Source organism: Xiphias gladius, chromosome 15 (genome assembly GCF_016859285.1).
Source record: "Xiphias gladius isolate SHS-SW01 ecotype Sanya breed wild chromosome 15, ASM1685928v1, whole genome shotgun sequence".
Classification (NCBI taxonomy): domain Eukaryota; kingdom Metazoa; phylum Chordata; class Actinopteri; order Istiophoriformes; family Xiphiidae; genus Xiphias; species Xiphias gladius.
The window spans coordinates 14,695,015-14,721,134 of NC_053414.1; the positions used below are offsets into that span (position 1 = coordinate 14,695,015).

The 26,120-nt window shown below is 38.6% G+C and overlaps 2 protein-coding genes across 2 annotated transcripts; one reads left to right on the forward strand and one right to left on the reverse strand.

The window, feature by feature from the left end:
• Positions 1-949: 949 nt before the first annotated feature.
• On the reverse strand, positions 950-6,591 carry ufsp2 (ufm1-specific peptidase 2). Its single transcript, XM_040144833.1, has 12 exons — positions 6,533-6,591; positions 6,239-6,329; positions 4,635-4,818; positions 4,466-4,532; positions 4,059-4,213; positions 3,705-3,897; positions 3,260-3,406; positions 2,972-3,136; positions 2,712-2,836; positions 2,548-2,624; positions 2,092-2,216; positions 950-1,993 (listed from the first exon to the last, which is right to left on the reverse strand). The coding sequence occupies exons 1-12, from the start codon at positions 6,533-6,535 to the stop codon at positions 1,907-1,909; spliced, it is 1,419 nt and encodes a 472-aa protein (XP_040000767.1). The 5' UTR covers positions 6,536-6,591; the 3' UTR covers positions 950-1,906.
• A 10,023-nt stretch (positions 6,592-16,614) lies between these two features.
• Positions 16,615-25,391, forward strand: gucy1a1 (guanylate cyclase 1 soluble subunit alpha 1). Its single transcript, XM_040145898.1, has 8 exons — positions 16,615-16,990; positions 17,272-17,339; positions 18,164-18,252; positions 18,384-19,099; positions 20,829-21,314; positions 22,313-22,456; positions 23,602-23,756; positions 24,102-25,391. Exons 1-8 carry the CDS (start codon positions 16,751-16,753, stop codon positions 24,268-24,270), a joined length of 2,067 nt encoding a protein of 688 aa, XP_040001832.1. The 5' UTR covers positions 16,615-16,750; the 3' UTR covers positions 24,271-25,391.
• Positions 25,392-26,120: the final 729 nt, after the last annotated feature.

Genomic DNA, 26,120 nt, shown 5'->3' on the forward strand with positions numbered 1-26,120 from the left:
TCAAGGGGATAGGCATCAACATATTAACACAAGCTGGCTACTAAGCAACTATTTTTATAAAGAAACAAAATGAATCTTCAGACTGCAGTGATTTGCCCTTGCAGTCAACAGCACAAATACAAAAGTATTTAAACATATCAAGGGAACAGAAGCTGTAGAGGAACAGAGGGGAGGTCATTTAGTTTTTCCTTGGGGATCTATTATGCCAAAGTAACTGCTCCCCCTAGCGCATCTCCATTAACAAGAAAGGGGATTATCTGGTGGCGCGTCCCCTGAAATTACAATTTGTCACGGGTTTTCTCTTAATAACATAGTTAGACCTAGAATTGACAGACACTAATGAAATGCCGATGTTCTAGGACAATAGTACTTGGGGGAATCTATCGTATAAACCTGTCTCTGGTCACTGTCATCGAATTTACATGCCAATGCCGGATGGGTAGAAATGGGGATTGAATGGCGGTATTTCTGTGACACTCCCATACTTACACAATCAACCCATGCATAAGAAATCTCAAAGAGTGACAAAAGTATAAGATTTAAAGTTTTTTTGTCATAAAAATTCACATTTCCTTATGTCTGCTGATGAAAGTAGAAAAGCATCCATCTGACTCTGACAACCGACTGGATGTCAAAGCTCAATTAAGGAGGAGTTTTCCGATAATGGGCTGTGTCAGAGGGATCAGGCTGCAATGAGAAGCAGCTTCTTCACTACACAAATAGTTCTCAGAGTGGGGTCCACAGCAAAATGCGAATTACTGAAATTTAACTGTAATTTATTCACTAGGAAAATATATAAATAACAGGATGCATAAGGATGACTATAAACTTCTCTCCACTTTTATCTCATTTGTCATACAAACTACAGGTTTATAAATTAATACAAAACAATAATCCTTAAATGTAGATATTAAAAAAACAACAACAAAACAAAACAAAAAAAACAGATACCAGTGGGTTTTTAGGATCTGTGTAATTTGGTTGTCCGTAATAGGGCCACAACCAACAGTTACATTATTGTGTATAAAATGTCAGAAAATAGTGAAAAGGCCCATTATAATTCCTCACAGCACAAAGTGATGTCTTCAGATTTCTTGTTTTAACCAACACACAATCTAAAACTCGAAGACATTAAATGTTCCGGCATAAATGGCAAAGAAAAGCATCAAATCTTCATACTTTTCAGAAGCAGAAATCAGTTAATATTTTGCACTTTTGCTTGAAAACGATTAATCAATCAAAAAATAATTGCGGAATTATTTTCTGTTGAACTGACTAATCTAATGATGAACTAATCGTTTCAGCTCTAGTCTGTAACTTTAAAAAAATTTGAAAAAAGAACAAAGGAAAATTTAGGACACAATCAATTATACTGTACTGTTTAATCATTTGTAAAATCAGCCATACAGGATGGTAGAAAAGGTGTCCTTGAACTGGTGTTCACATGAACCAGATGCAGAAGGGATTTTACTTATGATGGGAGTTAAGACCATGTTTTGCATCAGTCATGGTGGGTTTGTTTGTCTACAGGTAACATACAGTAAAGCAATGACAAAACCTAGTGTATTGCATTTCTCTTCAAAATAAAATCAGCCTATTTAGTATAGATGTTTTATTGGCCTTTGACATATTAAATAGCAAGCACAGAAATGAATGAATATGATATGATTCATCTATCTTTTAATATAAAAATTATATCTATGTCTAGTTCGCCAAGACAATAATTTAGCTAGGACTCAACCAAAACTGTCAGGTAAATTATGAGAATTTAACATTCTTACAGAAATTACTCAAATTTGCAAAGTTGGACACATTCCTAAAAAACAAACAAGCTACAGTGTCACTCTTACATTTTCCATATGCTTTACCAATGCCGAACAATGACCATTTAAAGGGCTGCGAGAGCTCAGATGATCTTTGGCCTCTGGGGCAGACAGAGATTATAATATGCAGTTTGATCCCAAAAATCTGGTCCTTTCCAGCCACACCAGCCCTGAGAAAGATAAAATACACACCGAGGTCAACACTGTATATGAAAAGTTACACTTTACAGAGAGAAATGCGGCCAATGTGGATGCTTGTAACAGTTACCTTGTCTGTGATAACCTGTATGTCCTCTCCTCCTGTGTAATGTGGATCTAGGATGAGATAGCGGATCTGCCCGGTGGTCTCACTCCATGCCACACCCAGGATAGTGTGAGCTAAAACTCCCCCTCCTGCAACACAGGACCAAGTTTTAACAAACTTGTAATTCTGACTGGGAATTAAGATTTATATATCTTTGTTAGCTATAACTAATAAGGGGGTTTTGAAAATGCTGAACCTTTCTTTCACTAAGTCAGCAATATATACTATTTGTATTGAAGGAATTAAGGATTTTAAAGGATTACATTTATAAAACAAGCATTTCTGTTTCTCATACAATATTTGAGCCTAATTATCAGTGTTGTTCTGGTTAAGTATTTCTAAGTTTTAAAGTTTGTGCAAGTTTATAAAGTTTGGTTAAAACCCAAAATGCTTGTAATAATAGTCTGACATTCAGCTCACCAATCATGACAGGGGTCCCTTCAGTGAGGAAGTGGTTGGCCAGTTCTCTGCCTTTGGATCCCAACTCGGACCCTTGGCTGAAAAGATAAACTGCTTTAAGATAAATCCAAATCGTCCACATAAACATTATCATACACAAGATGGTTTTAGGCATGCAATCACACCTCACAAACATGATCTTGGAAGTGACCCCGAGCAGCTGGTTCAGAACAGCCTGAACCTCAATGGATCCGATCCACTGGCGTGATCCCACGAAGGAGGCCTGCTTGTCTCCAACGTCCACTAACGCCTGGAAAACGATGACCCGAATAGAAGCAGGCATCTTAGACATTACTAATATGAAAAACAAAACCAAACAAAACAAAACAAAACAAATACAGGCACATTTTCTATTGCATTGTGATAATATTTACAGAAGTACTACCTGCTGGATCTCTTTGTGAGTGGGCACAAGTCGCTCTACATAGCCTTGCTGCTGGAACCAGGAGCAGATGGTCTGCAGAGAGCGATAAGCGCAGCCCCAGCCATTGTCATCCATACGGTCCTGCATGTAGTGGTGATAGCTGTAGATCCCCTGGACCAAGTACACCTTGAAACACAAGACAGACCAATCAAGGTTACGATTCCTTGCGCATTCCTTGAGTACATCTCAATATCCATCTTCAAAAGAGGAGACAGAGTGAACAGACTTTAATATGGTAATTAACCGTACCTTTCCATCATCCAGGGTAGGATGTGTGAGGACCAGATGAGGGTTTCGGAGATAACCGTCTCTGTAGGGCTCATTGGGAAAGTGGTACGTGTTGGCTCTTCTAAAATAAGGTCTGTCATCTGGTAGCTCAAGCTGTTGATGCAATTCCTAAAAGACAGAGATTTTGTTCAAACTGAATTTAAAAAAAAATAATGTAACAAAGAATGTACATCAAGTGTGAAGTAAGGTAGTATGTTAAGTAAGTACAAGAAGCTGTATCCACTGCCTGCTGGATTAAACTGTAGAATAAACTGTTCGACATTCTGTAGCTCAGCATTCATATCTTTTCTGTATGTTGTTTGGAAGTTAAAGATGTTACCCAAATCTTAAATCTAACATCAGGAGATTTACACGCTGCTTGCCGGTCTATTTGGGATTTTAAAGAAGCTCAGTCTGTGGTTCCTACCTTACGATGCGTCTCCAGTTGGCTGTCAGGTACTCCTGCTGGGTACACCACGGTCACTAGTCCTCTGGGCTCTGGAAGAAGAAAGTGGAGCGGTTCAGGGACCAGCAGTGTGTTCCCTTTCATGTGCTGCAAGGTCACTTTCTCCATCTCACACAGCTGGCGACTTAGTGCCTCCACCAGGCGCTCACAGGCACTGCAATGGCAGAACAAAAATCTTTCACAGTGAGAGACGAGCTTAATCGAGCTCGTCTCTCACTAAACCTATGTCTGGTGGTGGCTGGTGGTGAGTTTATTAACAGTGATAGACTGAGTTTAATGAGTTCGACCAGTAGTTGAATTGAAGATAAGACATACTCTTTGATCGTTTCGTTGCAGCTGGTACAGACAACAACGTCCATGGGAAGCGTCGTAGATAGGAAGTGGGATTTCTGGAATGTTTTGCTGAGGATGGGAGCCGAAAGAGGGCCTGGCTTTGTCACCTCCATCATCAGGTGAAGGTTTATGACACTCTAAATGACAAGTACAAGTATAGTGGCATAAAACACACAACATAAATATGATAAGGCATTGTTAATACCCTACGTTATACTGTATCTGCAGTGTTGAAAACTGCTAGATTGATGTTGATAGTGGATACCTTTTGGTACATGCCATGAAAAACAAAAAAAGTAAGTATTTCGCAGTGTTCCAGCAGCATTTCTTGCAAAAATTACTATTTCTGTCTCTGCACTCCCACATCCATCTCCATATTACAGACTTACTGCTGCTGAACTTTTTTTGCTCTTCTTTTTTCCAGATTTCTTGCCAAAGCTCTCCTGTTCATCTGTCCTGAAGGAAATTAAAATATGAATTACTATTCAGCTAACCAAAAAAAAACCCAAAAAACAACAGACTAGTACACAAGATCAACAAGAGATTTAACTGACTTACTGTATCCACTGATGTATATCTTCACACAGTGTGTTTGGTGTTATTTCTTCGGGTGTTGCATTAACCCCTTTGTTTGGCCAAATAATAACAGGACTGTCACAGACAGTGAGAACACAGGATTCAGATTTCACCTGGGAGCGGAGGGTCTCAAATGTTCTTGAGATCACCTTGTGCATCAACAACACTGACAGAGCACAGAGACACAGACTATATTAGTGATTTCACCTTTTAAATACAGGATGATATGATAAAGATAAGGGCCTAAAGTTACTGTTTGCATACTTTTGTTTGCTTGTGGTTTGAGGCTGATTTTCACGGTTTGGGCTAGACCCCCTCAATTCATTTAAGGGGAATCTTAATGCTGCAACATACAGTGATATTTAGACGATAGTATGTGGCTCTAACTTTGAGGCAACAGTTTTAATGAAGGCATTTCTCGTTTCACTGTGTGCATAAAACCAGGCCCGTGAAAAAATTATTTTATGACTGTAGTGTGGAAGAACCTGAAGGGACCTGCACACAGCCCCGACCTCAATCTCATCCAACACCGAACTGTAGCGCCAACTACGGGCCAGGCCTAATCTCCCGGCATCAACGCATAAAAATCAGTGAATGAGAGCAAATCCCTGCAGCCAGGTTCTAAAGTCTTGTGGAGAACCTTCCCAGAAGAGTTGAGGCTGTTATACAGTAGCAGCATATTATTGCCCATGGTTCTGAAATGAGAACTTCAACAATCACAGCTTCTAAGACAGCAATTTCAAAATATTGTTATATTCAGAAAGTGTAAGGTAATGTTCAGTGGTGGAAAGTAACTACGTACACTAACTCAAGTACTGTACTTATGTAAACTTTTGAGGTATATCCATTTTATGCTACTTTTTACTCCACTATATTTATCTGACAGCTGTGGTTATAAGTTCCTTTTCAGATTAAGATTTTACATAAAGAAGGATATGATTAGGTCACAGAATGCAACACATTGTTAAGAATAAAACCAGTGGCCAGCCCTCCCACCTTTCTGACAAAAAAGCAGTCTAGTTGGGACTCACATTTCAGGTGTCTATGAGTTGTTTGCAGTTCCACCAAATAGTGATTAGTCCTCTAAACATTTCTCATTGTATCATTGAAATAACTGCGTGGAGCCTAAAGAGGTTAAATTATCCAACATCTGACAGAAAAGCAAAGATCAGAGAAAAGTCTGAAAGATGTATCCAAATTTGTGCAGCAGAACTTTCTCCCATTCATGATCTCATGACCTCTCGGATTCATCGACCCCTGAACCACTGGACTAAACTACCTAACTGTATATTAAGTATTTAAAATGAGCTCCAACAATAATGTGTTGCTTATCCATTGATGCATCGGTATCATTACAGCGTAATCAGACACAATCAGATACCAGTCACAGGGATTTAAGGAATACTTTTACTCTGATACTTTGAGTATACTGCAATACTTCTGTACTTATACTCGAGTAGAATTTTTCATGCAGGACTTCTACTTGCGATGGAGTATTCTTAGAGAGTTGCATTTGACATCAGCAGGGAAGTGAGCCCTTAAAATGAAAACAAACACCCACGTCCAAATAAAGGATATTACAGTACCGTCTGTGCTGTCCAGCTGACATTTGAGCTCCAGCGGCCCGCGGACACGCAGGACGGTCCCGGTGTGCGAGGGATGTGAGCTCACGAAAACCTGAGGCAACACGAGACAAATTCGCAGCCTGAGACAGAACCATCTGACAGAGTAACACTTCCCCAACACTGTTCTCTGGTCTTATTGGGCTGCTAAAGGACTGACGAGCCGCCGCCAGTTTTCCACTTGCCACAACTAACAGCAGGGCCGAGGATGACATTAAGCTGTATTATCTAAATGAGCTAATTCACCGGTGAACTTACCATCGTGGGGTTCAAGCTAGCCAAATAAAAATCACTCTCGGTGAACCGGAGGCTGACATGTCTGTTTGTAGGAAATATCCAACGTGTCTCTGGCCGCCGCGTCCTATTGGACCACACTGACCCCGCCCACTGATGTTGCATTCATGGTAACTCGTTGTTTTGGATGAAAAAAAAAAAAAAAAAAAGACTTCGGCCGTGGTTCTCAACCTTTTACGCTTTGTAGGTAAGAAAGTCGGGTCCCTCACATAAGCAGCCTCAGAGGGCGCCCTTTCCCCTTTTAATTCATCCACAGTTACACCTGTGCAGATGACTGAATCAACAGGTACAGTAAACACATGCAGCCCACGTGGTTATCAAACTGATCAGTAAGGGAGTGTTTTTGGGACAGTTTCAGAAAGTCTGTACATTCTCCTCCCAACATAGTGTTATTACTGCGTGAGGCTTTCACTATGAGGTTTCACGACATTATAGAACATGCCAGTTTTTAGGTCTTCATTATACCCGAGGCATGAGGCAAAAGTGGAGAGTCATCTAATTCTGGCCCCTGCACTGAGAAGGTTTTCCTGCATCACTCACAGCAGAATAAGACTGAACTGGAATCACATTTTGTGTGCAGACTTAAGGTGAAGGTTAATGAACAGGTGCTAGCCCAGTGTCTTGCAACATAGAAGTGGCATAATAAAACTTCAAAATCTTACAGTCTAAATAAAATAAAAAAAACAGATACAAAAAAAAGAAAAAAGAAAAGAAAAAGAACAAATATATTTCAGTATTACACCTAAAACACAGGATTAGACCCTGCTACACTCTCAAATTGACTGTCTGTTCCTAATCTGGAGTGTAAAGTTAATAAAATTTTACCAAAAAAAGTTAAAGTCACTAAATTTTCCTGATGCTGCTGAAGGTTTATTTGAGTTATTTTTGTAAACACAATAATAAAACACTATAGTAAACTGATCATACTTGAAAAAGTAATTATTTGAGAAACAATCTGTCAAATTATTTATTCAACAGTAATAGTATATACACAATGCTAATCATGAAAAATGTAAAAATTGCACATAAAAACAAACCTCAGGTTTTCAGGCAGTTTCCTGGCTTTATGGTGCTCAGACCCTCCCCTTGTGGAGGCCTCGGTACTTCCCCTCTCCCCGCCACGACTACACCCCTGACCTTTATCATAGGTTAGGTCAGTTGGGAGACATAGATGATTATAAAAAGAGTTACTATTAACCCTCTGTGTTTCTATATAAACTGAGATATGCTCCATACAGACTGAGTAACTTAGGTTTTGTGCATCACACAGTATATGAACAGACAACAGTGAGACTGTTCTTTTTTGGTCCTCTATTGCTCTTCGTTTGTGATCGTTTGCTACCATTATTTGATTTTTAAGAGACTCAGGGAAAGAAATAAAAAAAATGCCAGAATCTTAAGCACTTGAATGTGGGAAAAAGGTTAGGCAAAGAAACAATGAAAGAAACTACTATAGTCACTATAGATTCAACAACTCTCCAGTCATACTGCTGAATACTAATGAGTGTAATGTAAAATCTCCTGTGATGGGGATGTTTTTACAGTATTAAGTGTGTTTGACTTTAGTGATGCATATTATATCTACTTATTCCAGCATCAGTGCCCCTGTCACCCGTCTTATGCAACACTTGAAAACATACATCGACATTCTTCTGTATTTACCTTTTTGTTTGTTTTATTAAATAAATCAAGGGGAGTTCAAATAGTCAAAATTAATACATAGCAAAGCACCGAAACCTGTTTCTTGGTGCAGGGGCTGTTTGCCTCAGGCTATGACATGGCAGCCATGCATACGAGGCCAGACAGGATGAGTGGACAAAGGGTTAGAAATACTGTACTGCACGCAGTTATTATGCATGTAGAAGAGGCTGCTTTCTAACTATCATCGCTTCAAGCCAAAATCACTGCCAAAACTCTTTGAACTCAACAAGCGCAGGAAAAGAAAATGATCATCAAAGGCTGCACTTGTAGTAAGAAGCTGAATCAGATAACAGTACGTATTTACCTGCTTTTGCTCTCAGAAAGACAAACATCTGTAAATGAAAGGACCTGCTAAGGGGATTCACATTACAGGCCTTTTACACCTTAATGTGTTAAAACTTAGTAACTATTCGTATACATATGGCAATGTCCAATGAAGCAACTGTCAGGAAGCAAAGTTGAAAATGAGGTCAGTTTTAGGTCAGTGATGTTTTGTTCTAACATCGCTCCTGGAAAAAATCATCAAGGGTTTGTTAGGATTAGTGGAAAAAGGAGCAGAGATGGTTTGTCTCATACAAGCATTCAAATTCAACCATGTTAATATAGAACATTGTTAGAAAAAAGTAAACAAACCCACTTAACAGGTCTAATGTAAACGGCCGGCCTGTTGTGTTAGGATTTTCAGATGAAAATGGTTGCATCATATTGTACCTTAATTTGAAAAACCTTTATGGAAATAAAAGTTATTTTAAGAAACATGAATATATCTGATGTGCCAGTTATTTTTGTGGACCAGTTTGGTTATTTACAAGAGTACCTAAATGCAACATGACCAAAGAAGATTTAATGTAAGTATCTATTCATGTGCTTTATGTGCCTGAATGTTGCTTAATAAAAAGTTTCTTCTTGTGAACCTGGGTGTATATGCATTGTATCTGTCTGAGGTCATGGCTGCGGACTTAGTGTGCCAGGCTTGATTTGTGATGAGATTAGTTATCTCTCTGCGAATCATAAACAGAGTGTTACGATCCCTGGAAGAGTGTGTGCAGGGAGTGAATAAATGGCAGACAGTATGGAAACTCACATTAGAAATGCACATTCATCATATGGACATAGGCAAAGTTTATCTTTGGTTTTTTGTTTTTAAATTTAATGTATACCAATGTGGTCATTTGTGGCAGTGTTAATCTATTTGGCTTTACAATTTGATAGTCCCTGACGGTAAAAAAACAAATGTTTTTTGTGTTTGCCAAATTATACAGAATAATATGTGAGTGATAAGTACATAGTTCGTGATTTAAAGGTGACACATACTTTGTGGTGAGTCTTGGGATGATAGAAGCTGTGAAGAGTTATGATTACATTAAGACAAGGTCTTTTTTCGGAGTCTTTTTAAAACAATAGCCAGGCGCCAATATGAACACTGAAACAGGTTTTTCTTGCTGTAGTCATTCCTCCTGTTCAAACTGACCATTAAACAATTCTTTCTTATTGCACTTTCAATGTAAGTGATGGGGGAGTCCCCCTTCTGTGAACATTTTTATTCCACAGTTTATCTGAAGACAATATATGATTTTAGCCATCCGAGTTACACTAATCATCAGGATATCTTCAAAAGTTACAGCCTTTTAGTACAAAATGGCCTTGCTTTGTTACTATCCCTCCACTGCAGCTCAAAAAGGAAACAGTGTCCAGAGAAAGACAAGGGGGGGGGGGGATTTTATACTAAAAAGAAAGAAGTTAGTTCTTGAGGTATTCATTTGATTTGTCTAACTCAGACTGCCAAGGCCTCAGATTAGCTTCAGACAAACTTTTGAATACATTTTTGCACAAAAAGAGTACTGTAGATTTTGTCTCCCATTCCTTCTGTTGGAAGCACATTAGAAAGGGCCAGTTTAAACAGGAGGAATGATTACATCGAGCAAAGCCTGTTTCACCGTTCCTATGGGCACCTGACTATTGTTTTAAGACAGACTTGAAAAATTGTGAACCTATCCTCTAAGTAATCTTAGGCCACACTTCTCAAGTAATGTCAGGAGGAAAGATGAAATTGTTGTATTGTTTTAGTCTCATTCTAGCGCATGACCTTAACATTGAGTGTTAACATTTGGGATGATGCTGTGCTCAGAGGCTACACTGATAAAATGAGCCGCTGTTGGTCTATTTCTGTACGTGTACAGGTCATATGTAAAACAAGAATCTAGTACATGCAAATCCAGAGGCAGTGTAAGCATAAGCACCACATTGCCATCAAGTGAAAACCTTGTCTGTTCCTCCATAGGTTAAGGTTATGTTACCCTCAAAACGTTTCAAAGACCATCAGATAGTTCAGCTGCGCTGTACCGTCAACAAAAATGTGTGCTGTCAAGTTTCTGCAAGCTCCTGACAGTTAATAATTTAGAGATACATAGCAATGATTCAACAGCAGTGCTAGTTTTATTTAAGATATTAATATTAATCGTGCAACGCAAGTTATTTAAGAGGAAGACACAAATGAGACAGGACAAGGAAAGAGAGAAAAACAGTAACAACAAAGAAAAAACAAAAAGGAGGAGGTACTGGAGTAAGATTGACTGAATACATTTAGATTTTCTTATTGCACTATTCATGTGTGCAGATGTACATGTGTGTGTGGGTGTGTGTGTGTGTGCTGTATGTAAGGACAAGAGAGAGAAAAAAGAATGATGAAAAAAGTGGGCATTAACAATAATGGCAGTGCTACTTGTACTTCATAGAGCATGTCTGCTCTTGATTTTTAAATTTGTATATTTTTCTTTTTATTACCTCCTCTTTGGCAGTGGTAATAAAAAGAAAGCAATACAAATTTATGTATGTTATTATGTATACTATGTTTTCACCTGTGTTTTGTTTGTTTGTTTGTTTGTCAGCAGGATTTCTCAAAAAGTACTGAACCAATCTGCACTGAACTTGGTGGAGGGAAGGGACATGTGCCGGCGAATAACCCATTCGATTTTGGGGCAGATCTGGATCATTTACTATGAATTTGAAGTCTGGTTTATGTTGTTCGACATTAGCCTTGGCGGAGGTCTGCGCTCTACTGAGCACATTTTCTAGTTTAAAAAACATGTCATTTTCTTCCAAACAGCCGACAACTTGCAGGGTAATTAACTGTGAAAATTGGAACTGGGCGGCACATGGAAATATCTTGATGTGACAGCCACATCGTTTTCCTCTGGATATCGAATGACCTTAGCTTCACATCACTGGTCTGCTACTGAGGCATGAGCTCTGGATCCTGGTCCTCAGTCATTCCCCATTGCTACTGGGTTCACCCCAGGACAACGTCTGAGAGACAAATAGATGGAAACAGAAAATAAGAAACAGTTCAACATTGTGACCGATTCCATTCGTGGCATGAAACTAAATACATTTACTCGAGTATTGTGCTGAAGCACAGTTGTAAGGTACTTGTACTTTATGCTTCTACTCTGCTACATATCTGCACAGCTATAGCTACCAGTAATTTTGAAGATTCTTGAGATTACATACTCGATACATACTATGATCAGTTTAGACAACATGATGCACTTTTACAGATTAGTCTTCCCAACATCAAAATGCCGCTTACACACTAATGATATAATATGTAATAACACTGGAAGGAACAATTATTCTGCTTAATGAGTACTTTTACTTCTGATACATTTACATTTTGATGATAATACTTTGAGCTTTTGCCTAAATCAGATTTTGAATGCATGACTTTTAGTTGTACCAGATTATTTCTACATTGTAACATTGCTATTTTTACTGAAATAAAATATTTGAATACGTCTTCCACCACTACCTGATTCCACAGAACAGAGAAGCAGCTGAACTGTCTTGCTTCATTTCGTTATTCTTATACACATTAGCGCTATTCTTTTTTTTTCCACACAGGACCTTTTATTGATTCCTTGTAGCTCTGGATGAGATCACCCACCTCCTTCCCGAAATCTGAGCGTTCAAACTTCCACCACAGAATCAAAAGCAAACTCTAACAGTAACAATTCAAGGATGAGTCCACTGATCAACTTCAACTGGATTCTGTGATCAGTGAGATGATGGAGATGTTGTGTCCTCATTTCCAGCACCTCTTCTTTCTCTGGATTCAGATCATCAGCATAGATGGATTAAGCTCGGGACCAGGGGCCCAGGAGGTCAGGGGTCCCCTGGACCGGAGCCTCTGTCATGAAGTGACTGTTAATATTTCTTGTTTGAAAATCATAGAGCTCAGTTAAAAGACACAAAAATGACCATAAAGAGACACAAAACGACTACAAAGAGATTCAAAATGACTACAAAGACACAAAAAATATCTACAGAGACTCCAAACAACATAAAGAGACACAAAACGACTACAAAGAGATTCAAAATGACTACAAAGACACAAAAAATATCTACAGAGACTCCAAAAACATAAAGAGACACAAAACGACTACAAAGAGATTCAAAATGACTACAAAGACACAAAAAATATCTACAGAGTCTCCAAACAACATAAAGAGACACAAAATGACAAAAAGGAGACACAAAATGATCACAAAGAAACACAAAATGGCTTCAAAGACACAAAACGACCACCTAGAAACTCAAAAAGACCACTAAGAAACAAAAATGAATAAAAAGAGGCACAAAATGACAACTATAAAGAGACATAAAATTACTACAAAGAGAATCAAAATGCGACTGTGTCGTAGGTAGTCATTTTGTGTCTCTTTCAGTCTGGGGGTCTTATATTGGTGGGGTGTGGGGTCTTTCACTCTTCTGTGCCAAGGGGCCCATTTTCTCATAATCCGTCCATGATCATCAGTCATATATACCTGCCTATTTCTGCTTCCCCCAGTTACCGAACTGTTCTTTGAGGACCAAGAGAGAGGGAAATGGTCCAAGAGAAGTGGCCTGTGCTCAGTCCTGCCTGCAGTCTGGGTCAGTGCCCCTCATTCTGAGGGACAAGTACTTCAGAGCTCATCATCTTCTCATTCAGCTCCACTTGCGCTCTAGTCTTCACCTCTAAAAGAATACAACGATGAGACACAAGGCAACTCAAAGGCAAGACCACAACTGCAAGACTTTACGATTCTGAAACTTAATTCACTGTCTCACTTTGGCACATATCAGAAGGTCCATGTTGTAGATAATCATGGCAAAGACTGTTTTTCATGCCAGTGTAGAGGCAGCAACAACAGCTGGCACCTCTGTGGTAGCAGATGGGTCACTCAGACCTGAGGATGGCCTGCAAGATCTCTGCAGTTCATTTGCATTTGCTTCTTGTCAAATTTAAACATGTGCTTTAGAAATTTTTTTTGATTAATTTCCTCATTAAACACAATTAGTACACATGATCTATCTGTCTGTCCTGGAAGGGGGATCCCTCCTCTGCTGTTTTCACTGAGGTTTCTCCCGTTTTTTTCCTCCACAAAATATTTCTTGGGGAGTTTTCCCTTATCCAATTTGAGGATCTAAGGATGGAGGGTGTTGAATGCTGAGCAGATTCTTAAGCCCCTCAAGGCAAATTTGTGATTTGTGGTATTTGGCTAAACCAGTAAATCTGACTTAAAATTGACTGACTAACTCATCTCATTTATTTGGTTTATAAAAAATTTGTGCTTTTACACAAATGTGCTTGTAAAAATAATAAGTCCCCTTTAATTTGCCCTCAAAAATATCACCTAAGTGAGCTGCCTTTTTTAAACTTGTTTCACAGGACGTTACATTTGGATAGAGTTAAGCCAGCTGTCTCATTTCCTGCTGGGACACACAGGTTAAATTACTGTACAATCTTCTGGTCATACTCAGTTTCAATTCTTATTCCTTGTTGTGATGAAATTTTGAATACATCAGCCTTTGGAGACAGACAAGATTGAACACAATGCGCCATAAAAGTGTCACAGATAAAATAACACGCATCCTGGCCTCACCTGGAGCCCAATGGAATGATTCCCCCTGTAGTCTCTAACATATAAACTCTTTGTTTATGTGGTAGCAGCATCCTGGGCCTTGTTGTTGAAAGACAGTCAACGTAAGAAGCGTGCACGTCCAAAGTTATCCTGCGACAAAAATTCCAACACCCGAGTGACAACGCTGTTCATTATTTAAGCTCTGAAATGGATTTATTATGTCAGACATTGAAATTGCTCTTTTCAGACCAAACAAGGCCAACAAGCGGAGCCGTAGCCTCATCATGGCCAATAAAAGCTATTTCTGACATATAAACAGTCATATAAATGATTGCCTAAGATATCTAATCACCACTGAACCGTTTTCTGAGCAGTCTCAAATTAAACAAATCTGATTCACTTCATGTTGCACTTAAACTCACACAGCTTGCAACCAAATATTGTCAGAGTATGGTGTGTTGCCTGTAACACAGAGACATGTTAGTGTGGAAAACTTGCTTATATTGGACTTAATTTAACTGAACTCAATTTATTTATTATTATTAATGAAAAAGCAAATACAAGAAATACACACAGAGTAAAATGCCAAAGGGGTAACAATTACAACAAAATCAAACACTCTTAAGATTGTACACAAGCTTTGAAGAGCAACAGGAAGCAGTAAAATATATAATAAAACACCCTATATTCAATATTTGTAACCATGCAAAGCAATATGAAGTAACAAAGCACCATTGAGCAATAATGTTAACAACCACATTTTACACACATAAACCATGCAGAGGAGCATGAAGCAATAGGATATAAAGTACACTTTTAACAACCATAACATTAATCTGAATAAAATACTAACAGAAGTAGTTTGAACGTTAAAAAAATGGTTGTTTGACACACTAAACATATGCAGCACAGAGTTATGAGACGCAAATGTAAGTTATTATATCGTATTGCTGATAAAATATTAGTAAATATGCCCATACATACTCAAGCCATGCAAAGAAGAACCTCTGTCAACAGCAAACAGACGACCTGGGACAATTTAGCAGCAGGTCTGCAAAATAATAAAACTACAGGGATTAGTCGATGGACAGTTTTTAAAAATACAGAACTAGAGCTATCTTCTTCTTTATTCCCAACATTCTTTTTCCTTTCCAAAACCTGCCACCTACATTACTCACAACACAACTCAACTGCCAAAAGTTCAGTAAGATAATCAGGTGTGTTGGCAAGCAGCGACTAATGCAGCCTCGAGCCTCTAGCCTCAAGCAGAGATGGGCAGCGGGCTACAGAGGTCTTGTAACTCAACACCTCCAGATAGTTGTAGATTTTTATTTTCAAAACGTGTAGTCTTAAGCCCTGACCAACAGTGACTCAAGTCCAGGAAGCAGTAAATCAGACTTTGCCATCTCCCTCTGGAGCCACAAAAGGCTCTTTTAAAGGAAATACACCAAAATTAGCTAGTTCTTTCTTCTGAAATGTGAATATTTGCTGCTTTTTTTGGTCTTAGAACTTTTGTTTGGACAGAACAATTAATCTGAAGACATCACCTCGAGCTCTGGGAACTTGCGATGATCATTTTCCACAATTTCCTGACATTTTATCGATCAAACAATTAATCGATTCATCGACAAAATATTCGACAAATTAATTGTCAATGAAAATGATTGCTAGTTGCAGCCTTTCAAAACAAGGATAGTATTACCAATGATGATAATTAGCCAATATATTTTGTGGAATTAGTCCCCTTCTCTTGAGACCTTGTGGGTCTGTTGTTTGAGCTTTTCTGCTTAAAAAAAAAGCACCAGGTGGTGAGAGAACCTTGCCATTTATAATCTTGAACACCAGACAGGCGTCAGTTTCCAGGTATTTCGTTTACAGGGGAATACAGGAGGGATTTTGTAATGGAGGTATTTGTGTGTAAGTGTGTGTGTGTGTTTGTGTGTGTGTGTAAGAGAGAGAGAGAGAGAGCACAAAATATTTCTTAGATTAAATAATAGAATTAAATAATATGAAATGAAAACATTAGCTATTAGTATTTTATAGGAATATAGTGGGTACATCAATCACACCATAAAGACTACACACACACACCATTGTGCACTACAGGCATGTGCACTTGAAGTTCTTACATGAATATAATATAAATATGATTACTTATTTATGGGGGACCAGTTTCATATGATGGGACCCAGTCCAAAGGCTGATCTAAATAATAAAAAAAAGTCCATTGCATGCGAGGAGTCGCCTGGAAATAATTTCTCATTGCTGATAGGTTGTTCAGCTACAGCAGCCCCACTTGCGCATGGATTGGCCTAGTGCTCCTTTTTCTCCAGTTTCTCATTGGCTTTTGGTAATGGTAGTACCCTGCCATCATTTGCCCATGCAGTTTTCAATGAATATTGTATGTGGTCTCTGGCTTTGGTGTTGAACATTTGAATCAGCGGATTGCGAGGAGGAGAGGTATCCTGGATGAGCACACCAGATGATGGAATTTCTCCCAGACACCGCAGCTGCTCGACCAGGACCATCTTCCTCCGAAATTAGATAAAACAGACAAGCCAGGGAGATACCAGCGGGGAAGATGTTCTGCGCGAAGCTGAAAGAACTGAAGATATCCGGAGAGTGTCCATTCTCCAGCAGCGCCAAAAATAATGAGCTCGGAGACTTCGAGGAGCGCTCAACTGACGCCTCGGATTTATTGCCCATTGATAAGGACGTGCCTGGAAAAATTGGCGAGGAGGTACCTCGACAGAAGACAAGCCGAGCCAAAGTTAACCTGCACACACTCGGGGAGAGCATCCGAAAATTGGCATGTCCCGAGGTGAGTATTAAAAAAAAAAAAAAAAAAAAATTTAATTAATATTCACTTCATGCAACTATCATGCATTACAGAGATAATAAAAAAGAGAGACATGAATTTGACTCTGCAATTGGCTCTGTCGCATGTCTGCCTGAACGCCCAGACACCATGCGTGTTTATCCACTTGAGACAAAGATATGGCAATCCTGCTTTCTTCATTTTAACGGTGCCTCTGTAATTAAAGCTGCTCTCAAGTATCGTCAGACGATGACCTTTAACTTGGTGACCACTTTGCCATACAGTTTCAAAGACTGCATACTGCCCTCCATCGTGTGATGAGACTATCAGATCACACCAGGGACTCTGAAAGGTAACGTGTGTTGTTTAAATACAGCTGCCAGTGCGACATCAATAACAACCACCTAGACTGCCACAATTACGACTACTGCTATTCTAAATTATAGGCCTACCCTACCACTGCTGCCACAGCACGTACTCCTATAATGATAATAATGTGATAAGATGTTCCGGCCTCATTTGAACCTCTGTTTAGCTACACATCCAGATTCCTTACAAATTTCCCCTGCTGCTCTCACTACTGGACTGATACTAATGATGATAACAACAATAAGGCTTTGATGCAGACTCAGGCTGCTATGGATACCTAGAGCGAGAGAGAGATAGAGAGAGAAATCCCCTGAAAATCTTACCATAGGAAAGAGCAAGCAGACAATGAAACACTTTTATCAATATAGTCATAGCCATGTTGCGCTAAAACGATTAGTCAGTTAACTGAAAAAAGTTATCTGCCACTATTTTGATAATTGAATAATTTTTTTCCTTCATTTTTTAAAGCAAAAACACCAAATATTCGTAGGTTGCAGCTTCTCGAATGTGACAATTTGCTGATTTTTTATTTTTGTCATATACGACAGTAAACTGCATATCTTGGGATTTTGGACTGTTGGCAGACAAAAACAAGCCATTTCAAGATGTCAGCCTGGGCTGGGAAATTATTATTTTTCACCTTTTTTTGATCGATTAATAAGGAAAAATGTTTGGCAGATAAACAGATCATGAAAATAACAGGAAGCTGCAGTTCTAGTCTTAAGTTTTCCAGTAACTGAACAGTAAAAGTATGGTCCACCGAGCCCTGATTTATGTGTCTGACTTTAATATTTATTGTCTCCCCAGTCCAACAATTTGCTGCACAGACAATCAGAGTTGCAGTGATGAACCAGAGCATTTAGTGGAGATAATAAACATTTACTCAACCAAAAAAGGTAAAAAAAAGGTCAAATCTGAAACTCATTATACAAAACATGTATCTGAAAACACATGCCCATTGCATTTTAAATTTCTGGGTATTGTGGGCTTGCCATCTTCACCTGTTTCCCTTTCATGTATCTGACAGCAATCCCGATGGAAGCTCTGAAAGTTTCTCTTGGCGAGGAGCTCTTCAACATTTGTTATGAGGAGGACGGACACATTTTGAGGGTGGTAGGGGGAGCTCTCCATGACTTCCTCAACAGCTTCAATGTCCTGTTGAAACAGAGCAGCACACTGCCCAACCCAGGCAGAGAGGATTGTGTAAACGAACCTTCGGTGCTGTGCTTAGACAAGGATCCGGGTCTGCTTACTGTCTATTTCTTCAACCCCCGTCCGACCACTCAGCTGTTTTTTCCTGGAGTCATCAAAGCTGCTGCCCGCCTGCTGTATCACACTACTGTGGATGTGTTGATGGACCTCCCCAGTGCTAAAGACAGCATCTTGAAGTCCAGCCCGCAGCCCAGTCTTCTGTACACAGTTGTTGTTAAGGATGCTAAAAATCTGAGCCCCAGTCCGCTGCGGGCTACCTCAGCTGGGACCCTTCCTACCGCTCTTTTCTCCACCATTTTCCCCTTCCATCTGATCCTGGACCAGGACTTGGTTCTGGTTCAAATAGGACATGGGCTCAGGAAGAGACTGACCAGAAAGGATGGGTTGAAGCGGTCTTCTACCTTCCAAGAACACTTCTCTATTGTCTCTCCTCAGATCAAATGTACCTTTCAAGGTATTCTGACCATGCTAAACACACAGTTTATCATTCGGATCAAGCATGGAGTCTCCACCACAGATAACACAGGAAAGGTATGTCGACATCTCTGTGAGATATAACTTGAAAAGTGATGTCAATGAGTATCGAGGCAGAAAAAGGTCTTCTGGTCATTGTTTTAATATTAAATCAAGTAAGATGAAGGGGGAAAAAAATCAAGCTGTTTATAAGCAGTTGGGCTTATTACTGATGTACTTGGGTGCACTTGGCCTGAGGTAGAGATCAACATTATACCCCCAGTGGAGATCAGAGGCAAATGTCAAACCATTTTATCCATCAAAGGCACAGCCATGCTTGTGGGTGCACAGCAATTGGTCACCATGACAAGAAAAAAAAAGTATCAGTGAGTAGACATGACGGTGGTGTAATGACTAATGACATTCAGCCAGAGATGCTTCCACTAACTATAATGATATGACATGACTGAAATATCAACAGAAGTGGCACATTCAACATAGATTGCATTACAGTTTTCAAAATATGTTTGAAGCTGTAGTTTTCCCTATAGCTACTGTTGTTATAACAGTTAAGAAGACTAAGGGTCTACAGGCACAGTCTCGGCCCTGTGAGACTATAATATGAAAAACAAACAGATTGATAAAAGTTGAGTTCTAAAATTTGTTTTTGATCTTTAGTAAACATGATCATGTAAAAGTAATAATTGTCCAGAGGGCTGTGTCAGTCAGAGTAGTCAGAGTCCACCTCATGTTAGTACATGAGAAATTAATAGGATTTTTATTTTTCACGTATTAATAAAGTCAGTTATTCAGTTTAGTGTGTTGGCATTTGCTAACATGCAAAGTAGCACTAAATACTGATGATTATGTTTAGCAAATATCATTTTTACCACGTTAACCATCTTAATTTAAGGTGCTAACATGCTAACATCTCCGCATTAGCCACAAACACAAAGTACAGCTGTGGTTGATGAGAATGACAATAGTTTTGAAGGTATTTGGTCATTAACCAAATTACTGCACAGATTAAAAATTTGACCCGATGATGGCGCCAGATGAAAAGTCAAGAGATCACCAACAAAAAACATGAATGTCTATGCGAAATTTAATGGCAATCCATCCAACTGTTGCCAGGATGTTTCACTCTGAACCACAAATGTTAGTATGGTGGTACTGGATGAAAAGCAAGTGGGTCACAAAAGTCACTTGGGTTCTTCCTCTGGGGGACATGAATGCCTGTACTAAATTTCATTCAATAGTTGTTGAGACATATTTCAGTCTGGACCAAAGTTGTGGACTTGAACATCCATCCGACTTACTGACATTGCCATCCCTAGAGCCATGCTGCTTCCGTGGATAATAAAAATGTGCTTGAGTTAGATGGGATTTCTCTGCTCTTTGAATTTTTGTTCCACTGAAACATAAATAAACCTTTCGGCTCCGTTTACTGTTGTGGCTGACAGACAGCTGCATACAGCTGCCTTTTCAGAAATACCATGCAAATGGAAGATTTGTTTTTTTTTCCTCTAATGTTTACATTTCTATATGTCTTGAGGGAGTTTATTTATGTATCTATTGCTTATTTCAAAATGCACAGCTGCCGAAAAGAGAAAAAAAACACTGCTTGTGGGAAATTTGTACTTGAAGAAAATAATAGTCTTTTGCTGCAGGATGTAGTTTACACAGTAATCATAATCAATCTTCTCTGAAAATAGTTATTGAGCTGCAAAGACAGTTACTTCATTCAAAATAGTTTTATGAAATTCCAGTAAATGAACTTTTCTCATCATATGATTTTTCCTTTCAGCTCATGGACCTTAAAGGTCAGATGATCTATGTTTCAGAATCCAACGCCATCTTGTTCCTGGGCTCACCGTGTGTGGACAAGCTAGAGGAGCTAACTGGCCGCGGCCTCTACCTGTCAGACATCCCGATCCATAACGCACTGCGCGATGTAGTTCTGGTTGGTGAACAGGCCAAAGCCCAGGACGGTTTGAAGAAGCGTCTGGGGAAGGCCAAGGCAGCCTTGGAGCATGCTCACCAAGCACTGGAGGAGGAGAAGAGGAAGACAGTGGACCTCCTCTTCTCCATCTTCCCCGGCACTGTGGCACAGCAGCTGTGGCAGGGACAAACGGTCCAGGCCAAGAAGTTTGATAGGGTTACAATGCTTTTCTCTGACATTGTGGGCTTCACGGCTGTTTGCTCCATCTGTACCCCAATGCAAGTGATCACCATGCTCAATGAGTTGTACACCAGGTTTGACCACCACTGTGGAGAGCTTGATGTTTATAAGGTAGGTTAATGGAACGTACTGTAAGGGCATACCGCCCTGAAGTCATTGAAGCTGATGTCAGAAGTTAACACATAAACATTCTCTTTTATACCTGTAGCAACTGTTGTGTTGGCATTAGTTATTTAGGCTCTTAATGTCTCAAAGTGATAAAATGGAAACAAAACAGCGTCAGTATATGGGCATCATCAGCAATCGAACAACCATTGGCATCGTGCCATACTATTATGTTTTTTTATGGCAAAGCGTGAATGATGTGGTACAACACTAAGTTAGATTTACCATTGCATCATTTTTTAAAGTACATTGGCCGATAGATTCAAAAACAGACCAACATAGAAATAACAACATAGAAATAATTTTGGATGTCAGCTACTAGCATAAGTTTTTGCTTTATAAGTTCGAAAGGACTGAAAGGACTGACTGTAACTCAACCAACTACCGTACTGTCTGCCAGAGGCTGCTCATCAACAGGGAGGAGGATAATGTAATCAAAGTGTCATGGAAGCATAACAGACAGAGAAGCATGTTTGACAAATATCTCGTAAAACGCTCGGAAGTCAGAGGTTCCTTCAGGACCCTGTTTCCACTCACCTTGTATGAGTCTAAAAATAGTTTCACTTTGTCTCTGCCACATAGCTGCTGAGTGCTCTGTAAAGAAAAAAATATAGCCAGTGATCAAGTACTATTACTGTTTAAGTTTTTTTATTACTCCTTTCTTGCCCCGTCCTGTACTGCAAGATGAAGAGCAATTCCGATTCTTAATCAAAGAGATTTTGGTGAATATCCACTTCACATTTGTCATTCTGTTCAAGGTTCATTGTCCTCATGGCACAGCACATATTTAATGCAGTTTTAACTTTCAGGTTAGATAACTTAAGCACAATATGAGCTTAGATTCACACAAGGCAGCCCTTGGGTGGAAGGGAGCAGAAAAATTTTCTTTATTGTCTCAGTTTTCTCAGGTTTGAAATAATTTAATGATCCTCCATTGTGTTCAGGTGGAGACCATTGGTGATGCGTATTGTGTAGCTGGTGGCTTACACAAGGAGAGTGAGACTCACGCTGTCCAAATTGCACTCATGGCCTTAAAGATGATGGAGCTTTCAGATGAAGTCATGACACCAACTGGAGACCCAATACAGGTGACAGTCAAGTACTGCATCCCGTAATACTCCTTACTCAGCGTGATTATGTAACTTCAACAACCCAAGACAGTTTTCATATGAAGGCTTTTTATTTAAAAAGAAATGTTTCCCATTTGAAAGGAAATGATGCCTTCTCTAAGAGAAAAAATGCAATTGAAAGAAAGTTTATTAATTAAACTATTATTTATTTTATTATTATTTCACTAAAGTTATAAGACATCCTTAGACCTTTTTCTATAAAGTAGTTTGAGCGATGGCATGGCTTATTTTAAAATAATGATTAATTTCAAGGCGCAACATTTTTTCAAGTGTTGAAATTATCTTCTTAACTTCAAATTAGACGGAAATGTATACAAAATTAAGCAGAACAGTCCTGGAATTTTTCATTTGACGAGGTATCTGGCTAAATATCATGACATATAATATGTATGGTAGAATATATATATATATATATATACATACATACATACATACACAAACACACATACACACAAGACACTGGTGTAAAGTGCTATTAGTCTTCTTCACTGCATTTGTTGATGCATTCCTATGTTTGTTCACACATTACCACCAGCAACTGTTGATGAACGTAGTAGCCTGAAACCGAATACAGGAATGTGTATCGCATCACCTGCAACCTTGTGCACGTTTATTTGCGTCCTCATGCGCACGCAACATATGCATACAAACAAAACGCGGACCCACTTATAAAAACATTACGACATAGTGCTACTAGTGGTCAAAAATTCCGTAGGATACCTTTTAACAGGAGTAAATTATGTATCTGTTGGGGACTATTTTCTACTGCGGGTTTGGTGTGCTGGTGAGTAGTTACAGCAGCGCCACAGTGTTTATGTGTGTCTGTGGTTAAAGAATCATTTTATTGTTGAATTTGGACTTTTCGTGAAATCTGTTGACCATGAGAAAAATTTGGAATATCACCAGCGCTATCCTTTAGAAGTATCGCTTTTATTATGTGGAACAGAAAAATTGATATGCAGATGCACAAGCGGGGTTACTCAGGAGCCATATTGATACCAATACCAACGTTATGCTCAAATAATGGAAGAGACTCTGATTCAGTTCTGTTGATTAATATGATTAATGTTGATTAATGTTTTTTTTATATGTTTTTTTTCCAGATGCGTATCGGCCTCCACACTGGCTCAGTTCTAGCTGGTGTAGTTGGGGTGAAGATGCCACGCTACTGCCTTTTTGGGAACAATGTCACGTTGGCCAACAAGTTTGAATCCTGCAGCCAACCTAGAAAAATCAATATCAGCCCTACAACCCACAGGTGAAGTAACTCTGCAAATGCAAGTTAGAAGTAATTGCTGCAGTTTTATCATTATTATGACAGTGAGAATTATACCTTAATAATAACTCTTCACTACTCTCTCAGAACACGTGTTCAGACTGAAAGGCTCAAAAACAGGAACATGTCAACCATCTTTGTCTGATTTTAATGAGCCAATATTGTAATATGTCCTTTCTTTCCAAAATGGGTTGTTACAGAGGGGAAAAAAAAAGTTCTCTAGTCAGGAAACTTTACTTTTAAAGGAACACTGTGTTTCTTTTTGTGTCAAATAATTTGCCACATTGTTTTTAGATTAATGTTTCATTTGTGTGCTTTTTGTCCCAGATTGCTCAAGGATCGCCAAGAGTTTGTCTTTGTTCCCAGGAGCAGACAGGAGCTTCCGGCCAACTTCCCAGAAGACATCCCTGGTGTTTGTTACTTTTTGGAGGCGTCCTTCAAAACTTCAAAACTGACTGAAATGAAGTCAAGCTGCTGCACAGCCCAGAAATCTTAGATACAAAGAAATATAAGCATATTTCGTGAACACAGTGCAAACATCTTGTGTATTTTGGTTGGGTTGTTTAGATATTAATGATATTGTCTATCAGTCAAACTCTTGCAGCTGCTTAATTGCAGAGATGTCAGTTTGCTGACTGTCTTGTCTCTGTACAATTATCTACTTGTACAGTTGTAGTGGAAAGAAACACTCCCTTCCTTAATTTTTTTTCCAGAATGAGTCATTTCTCCAATTGTTTTCCAAACTCCCACTGTAGACCATCAATCGAAGATTTTGAGACAGTTTTTTTTTAAATTTATCATTTCAGAGGTATAAAATATATGAAAACTCACACAAAATGTGGCGAAAGGTGGCATACAATAACTAAAACGAGTTAGCTGTCTTTGAGTTGCAGATTCGTGAAGAAACTTAAATATTTAATATTGCATAATGTAGATATGATACAGAAATACATCCTGGATGTTGATTCTCAATGTGACGTTGTTAAACAGAGTGGCTCCTTTTATCCAGATTGTTGTCTGTAAGTATCCATTCACATCTGTCCAGCCTAGGTACCTGGGTAAAGCACCTTGGCCTGTTGGGATGGCAGAAGAAATCAAAATTAAAACTGAATTGGTTATGTGTGGTTCAGTGGAGAGAATTTCACGACAAGTAATATAGAAAAGCTGAAGCAAATGCTATTATTATTCAAAGATTTAGGATCAAATCAAGTGACGCAGAGCAGATTCAGGTGCCTTATGGGAACTAAAAGGTGTAAAACAGTTTTTTTATTTTTTTTTATTTTCATCAGCTCTTTTTTTCCCTTTAGAAATGGTTCAATATGAATTTACATGTCAATGATTTCTTCCAGAGTTTTGTGGTTCTAAATCAGTATATATATTTGTAATAATATGTAACTTAAACTTTCATTTATGAGACATAAAGCATTCCAAGATCCAATTTTCCTAATATAAGTAATGTTTTTTTTTTCACTGTACACATGTTTATACTATATTTATTACATGAGTTTCAAAGCACTCCTTTTCCATACAGAGGGAATGTGACACAAGAATACAATGAATGTTCTACTACCACTCATAATGATGTGCTCCAATCATTATTGTAATGTAATCAAAGCGCAATAAATATTGACCTCAATGGATGTAAGTGACTGGCTCTACAGTGGGTATTCTACAATATAAAAGATTTGTAATGTTGAATTAGGCTATCGACACAAACTACTATGTTACGATAAGATATGCAATGGTGTAAAGTAACTTAGTATATTTTAGTTATATTAAGAGAAAGAATTTTTTTTTTTAAGTTTTTGATCTACTACGTACAATTATGTGTCAACAGTTACTGGAGATTAAGATTTTACATTAACAAAAAAAACTTCTGATCAGCTTTAAAAAACGGACTTCAATGTTCGTGATTAAACAACCCACAAAGCATACAAAGTTGTTAGAATAAGCTCACTTTTGACCCGCTACAACACTAGGTTGCTATTCAGATGTTAAAGCATCAAAAACAATAATAATGCATTACAAAAAACAGGCCTATAGATTTTAATATTCACCGGTAATATTATGCATAGTGAATACTTGTGCTTTTGATACTTTAAAGTACAATGTGCTGATAATACTTCTGAAAAAGTAGTTACTTAACTGAAGGACCAGAGTAATTCTTCCAAATGATGACAAGATAAGATAGAGTATATCATGTATTTTTGAAAGAATAGCTTATTTGCCATGGAAGTGACTTTCTCTTTTTGAAGTTGTGAAGATATCTTATGCTTATTTAGTGTCACGGTACGCTGATGATATGAGCTGTAAAGTTGACAGAATAAAACACGCTGTTAAAGACCA

Bases quoted from the DNA above. Each gene is read 5' to 3' on its own strand.
- ufsp2 (XM_040144833.1), bottom strand. The intron at 3,407-3,704 runs GTAGGAACCACA...TCTGTCTTTTAG, and splicing joins AACTGGAGACGCATCGTAAG to GAATTGCATCAACAGCTTGA. The intron at 2,625-2,711 runs GTGTGATTGCAT...TTATCTTTTCAG, and splicing joins TCCAAGATCATGTTTGTGAG to CCAAGGGTCCGAGTTGGGAT.
- gucy1a1 (XM_040145898.1), top strand. From the start codon at position 16,751: ATGTTCTGCGCGAAGCTGAAAGAACTGAAGATATCCGGAGAGTGTCCA. The intron at 17,340-18,163 runs GTAACGTGTGTT...TTGTCTCCCCAG, and splicing joins CACACCAGGGACTCTGAAAG to TCCAACAATTTGCTGCACAG. The intron at 23,757-24,101 runs GTGAAGTAACTC...TTTTTGTCCCAG, and splicing joins ATCAGCCCTACAACCCACAG to ATTGCTCAAGGATCGCCAAG.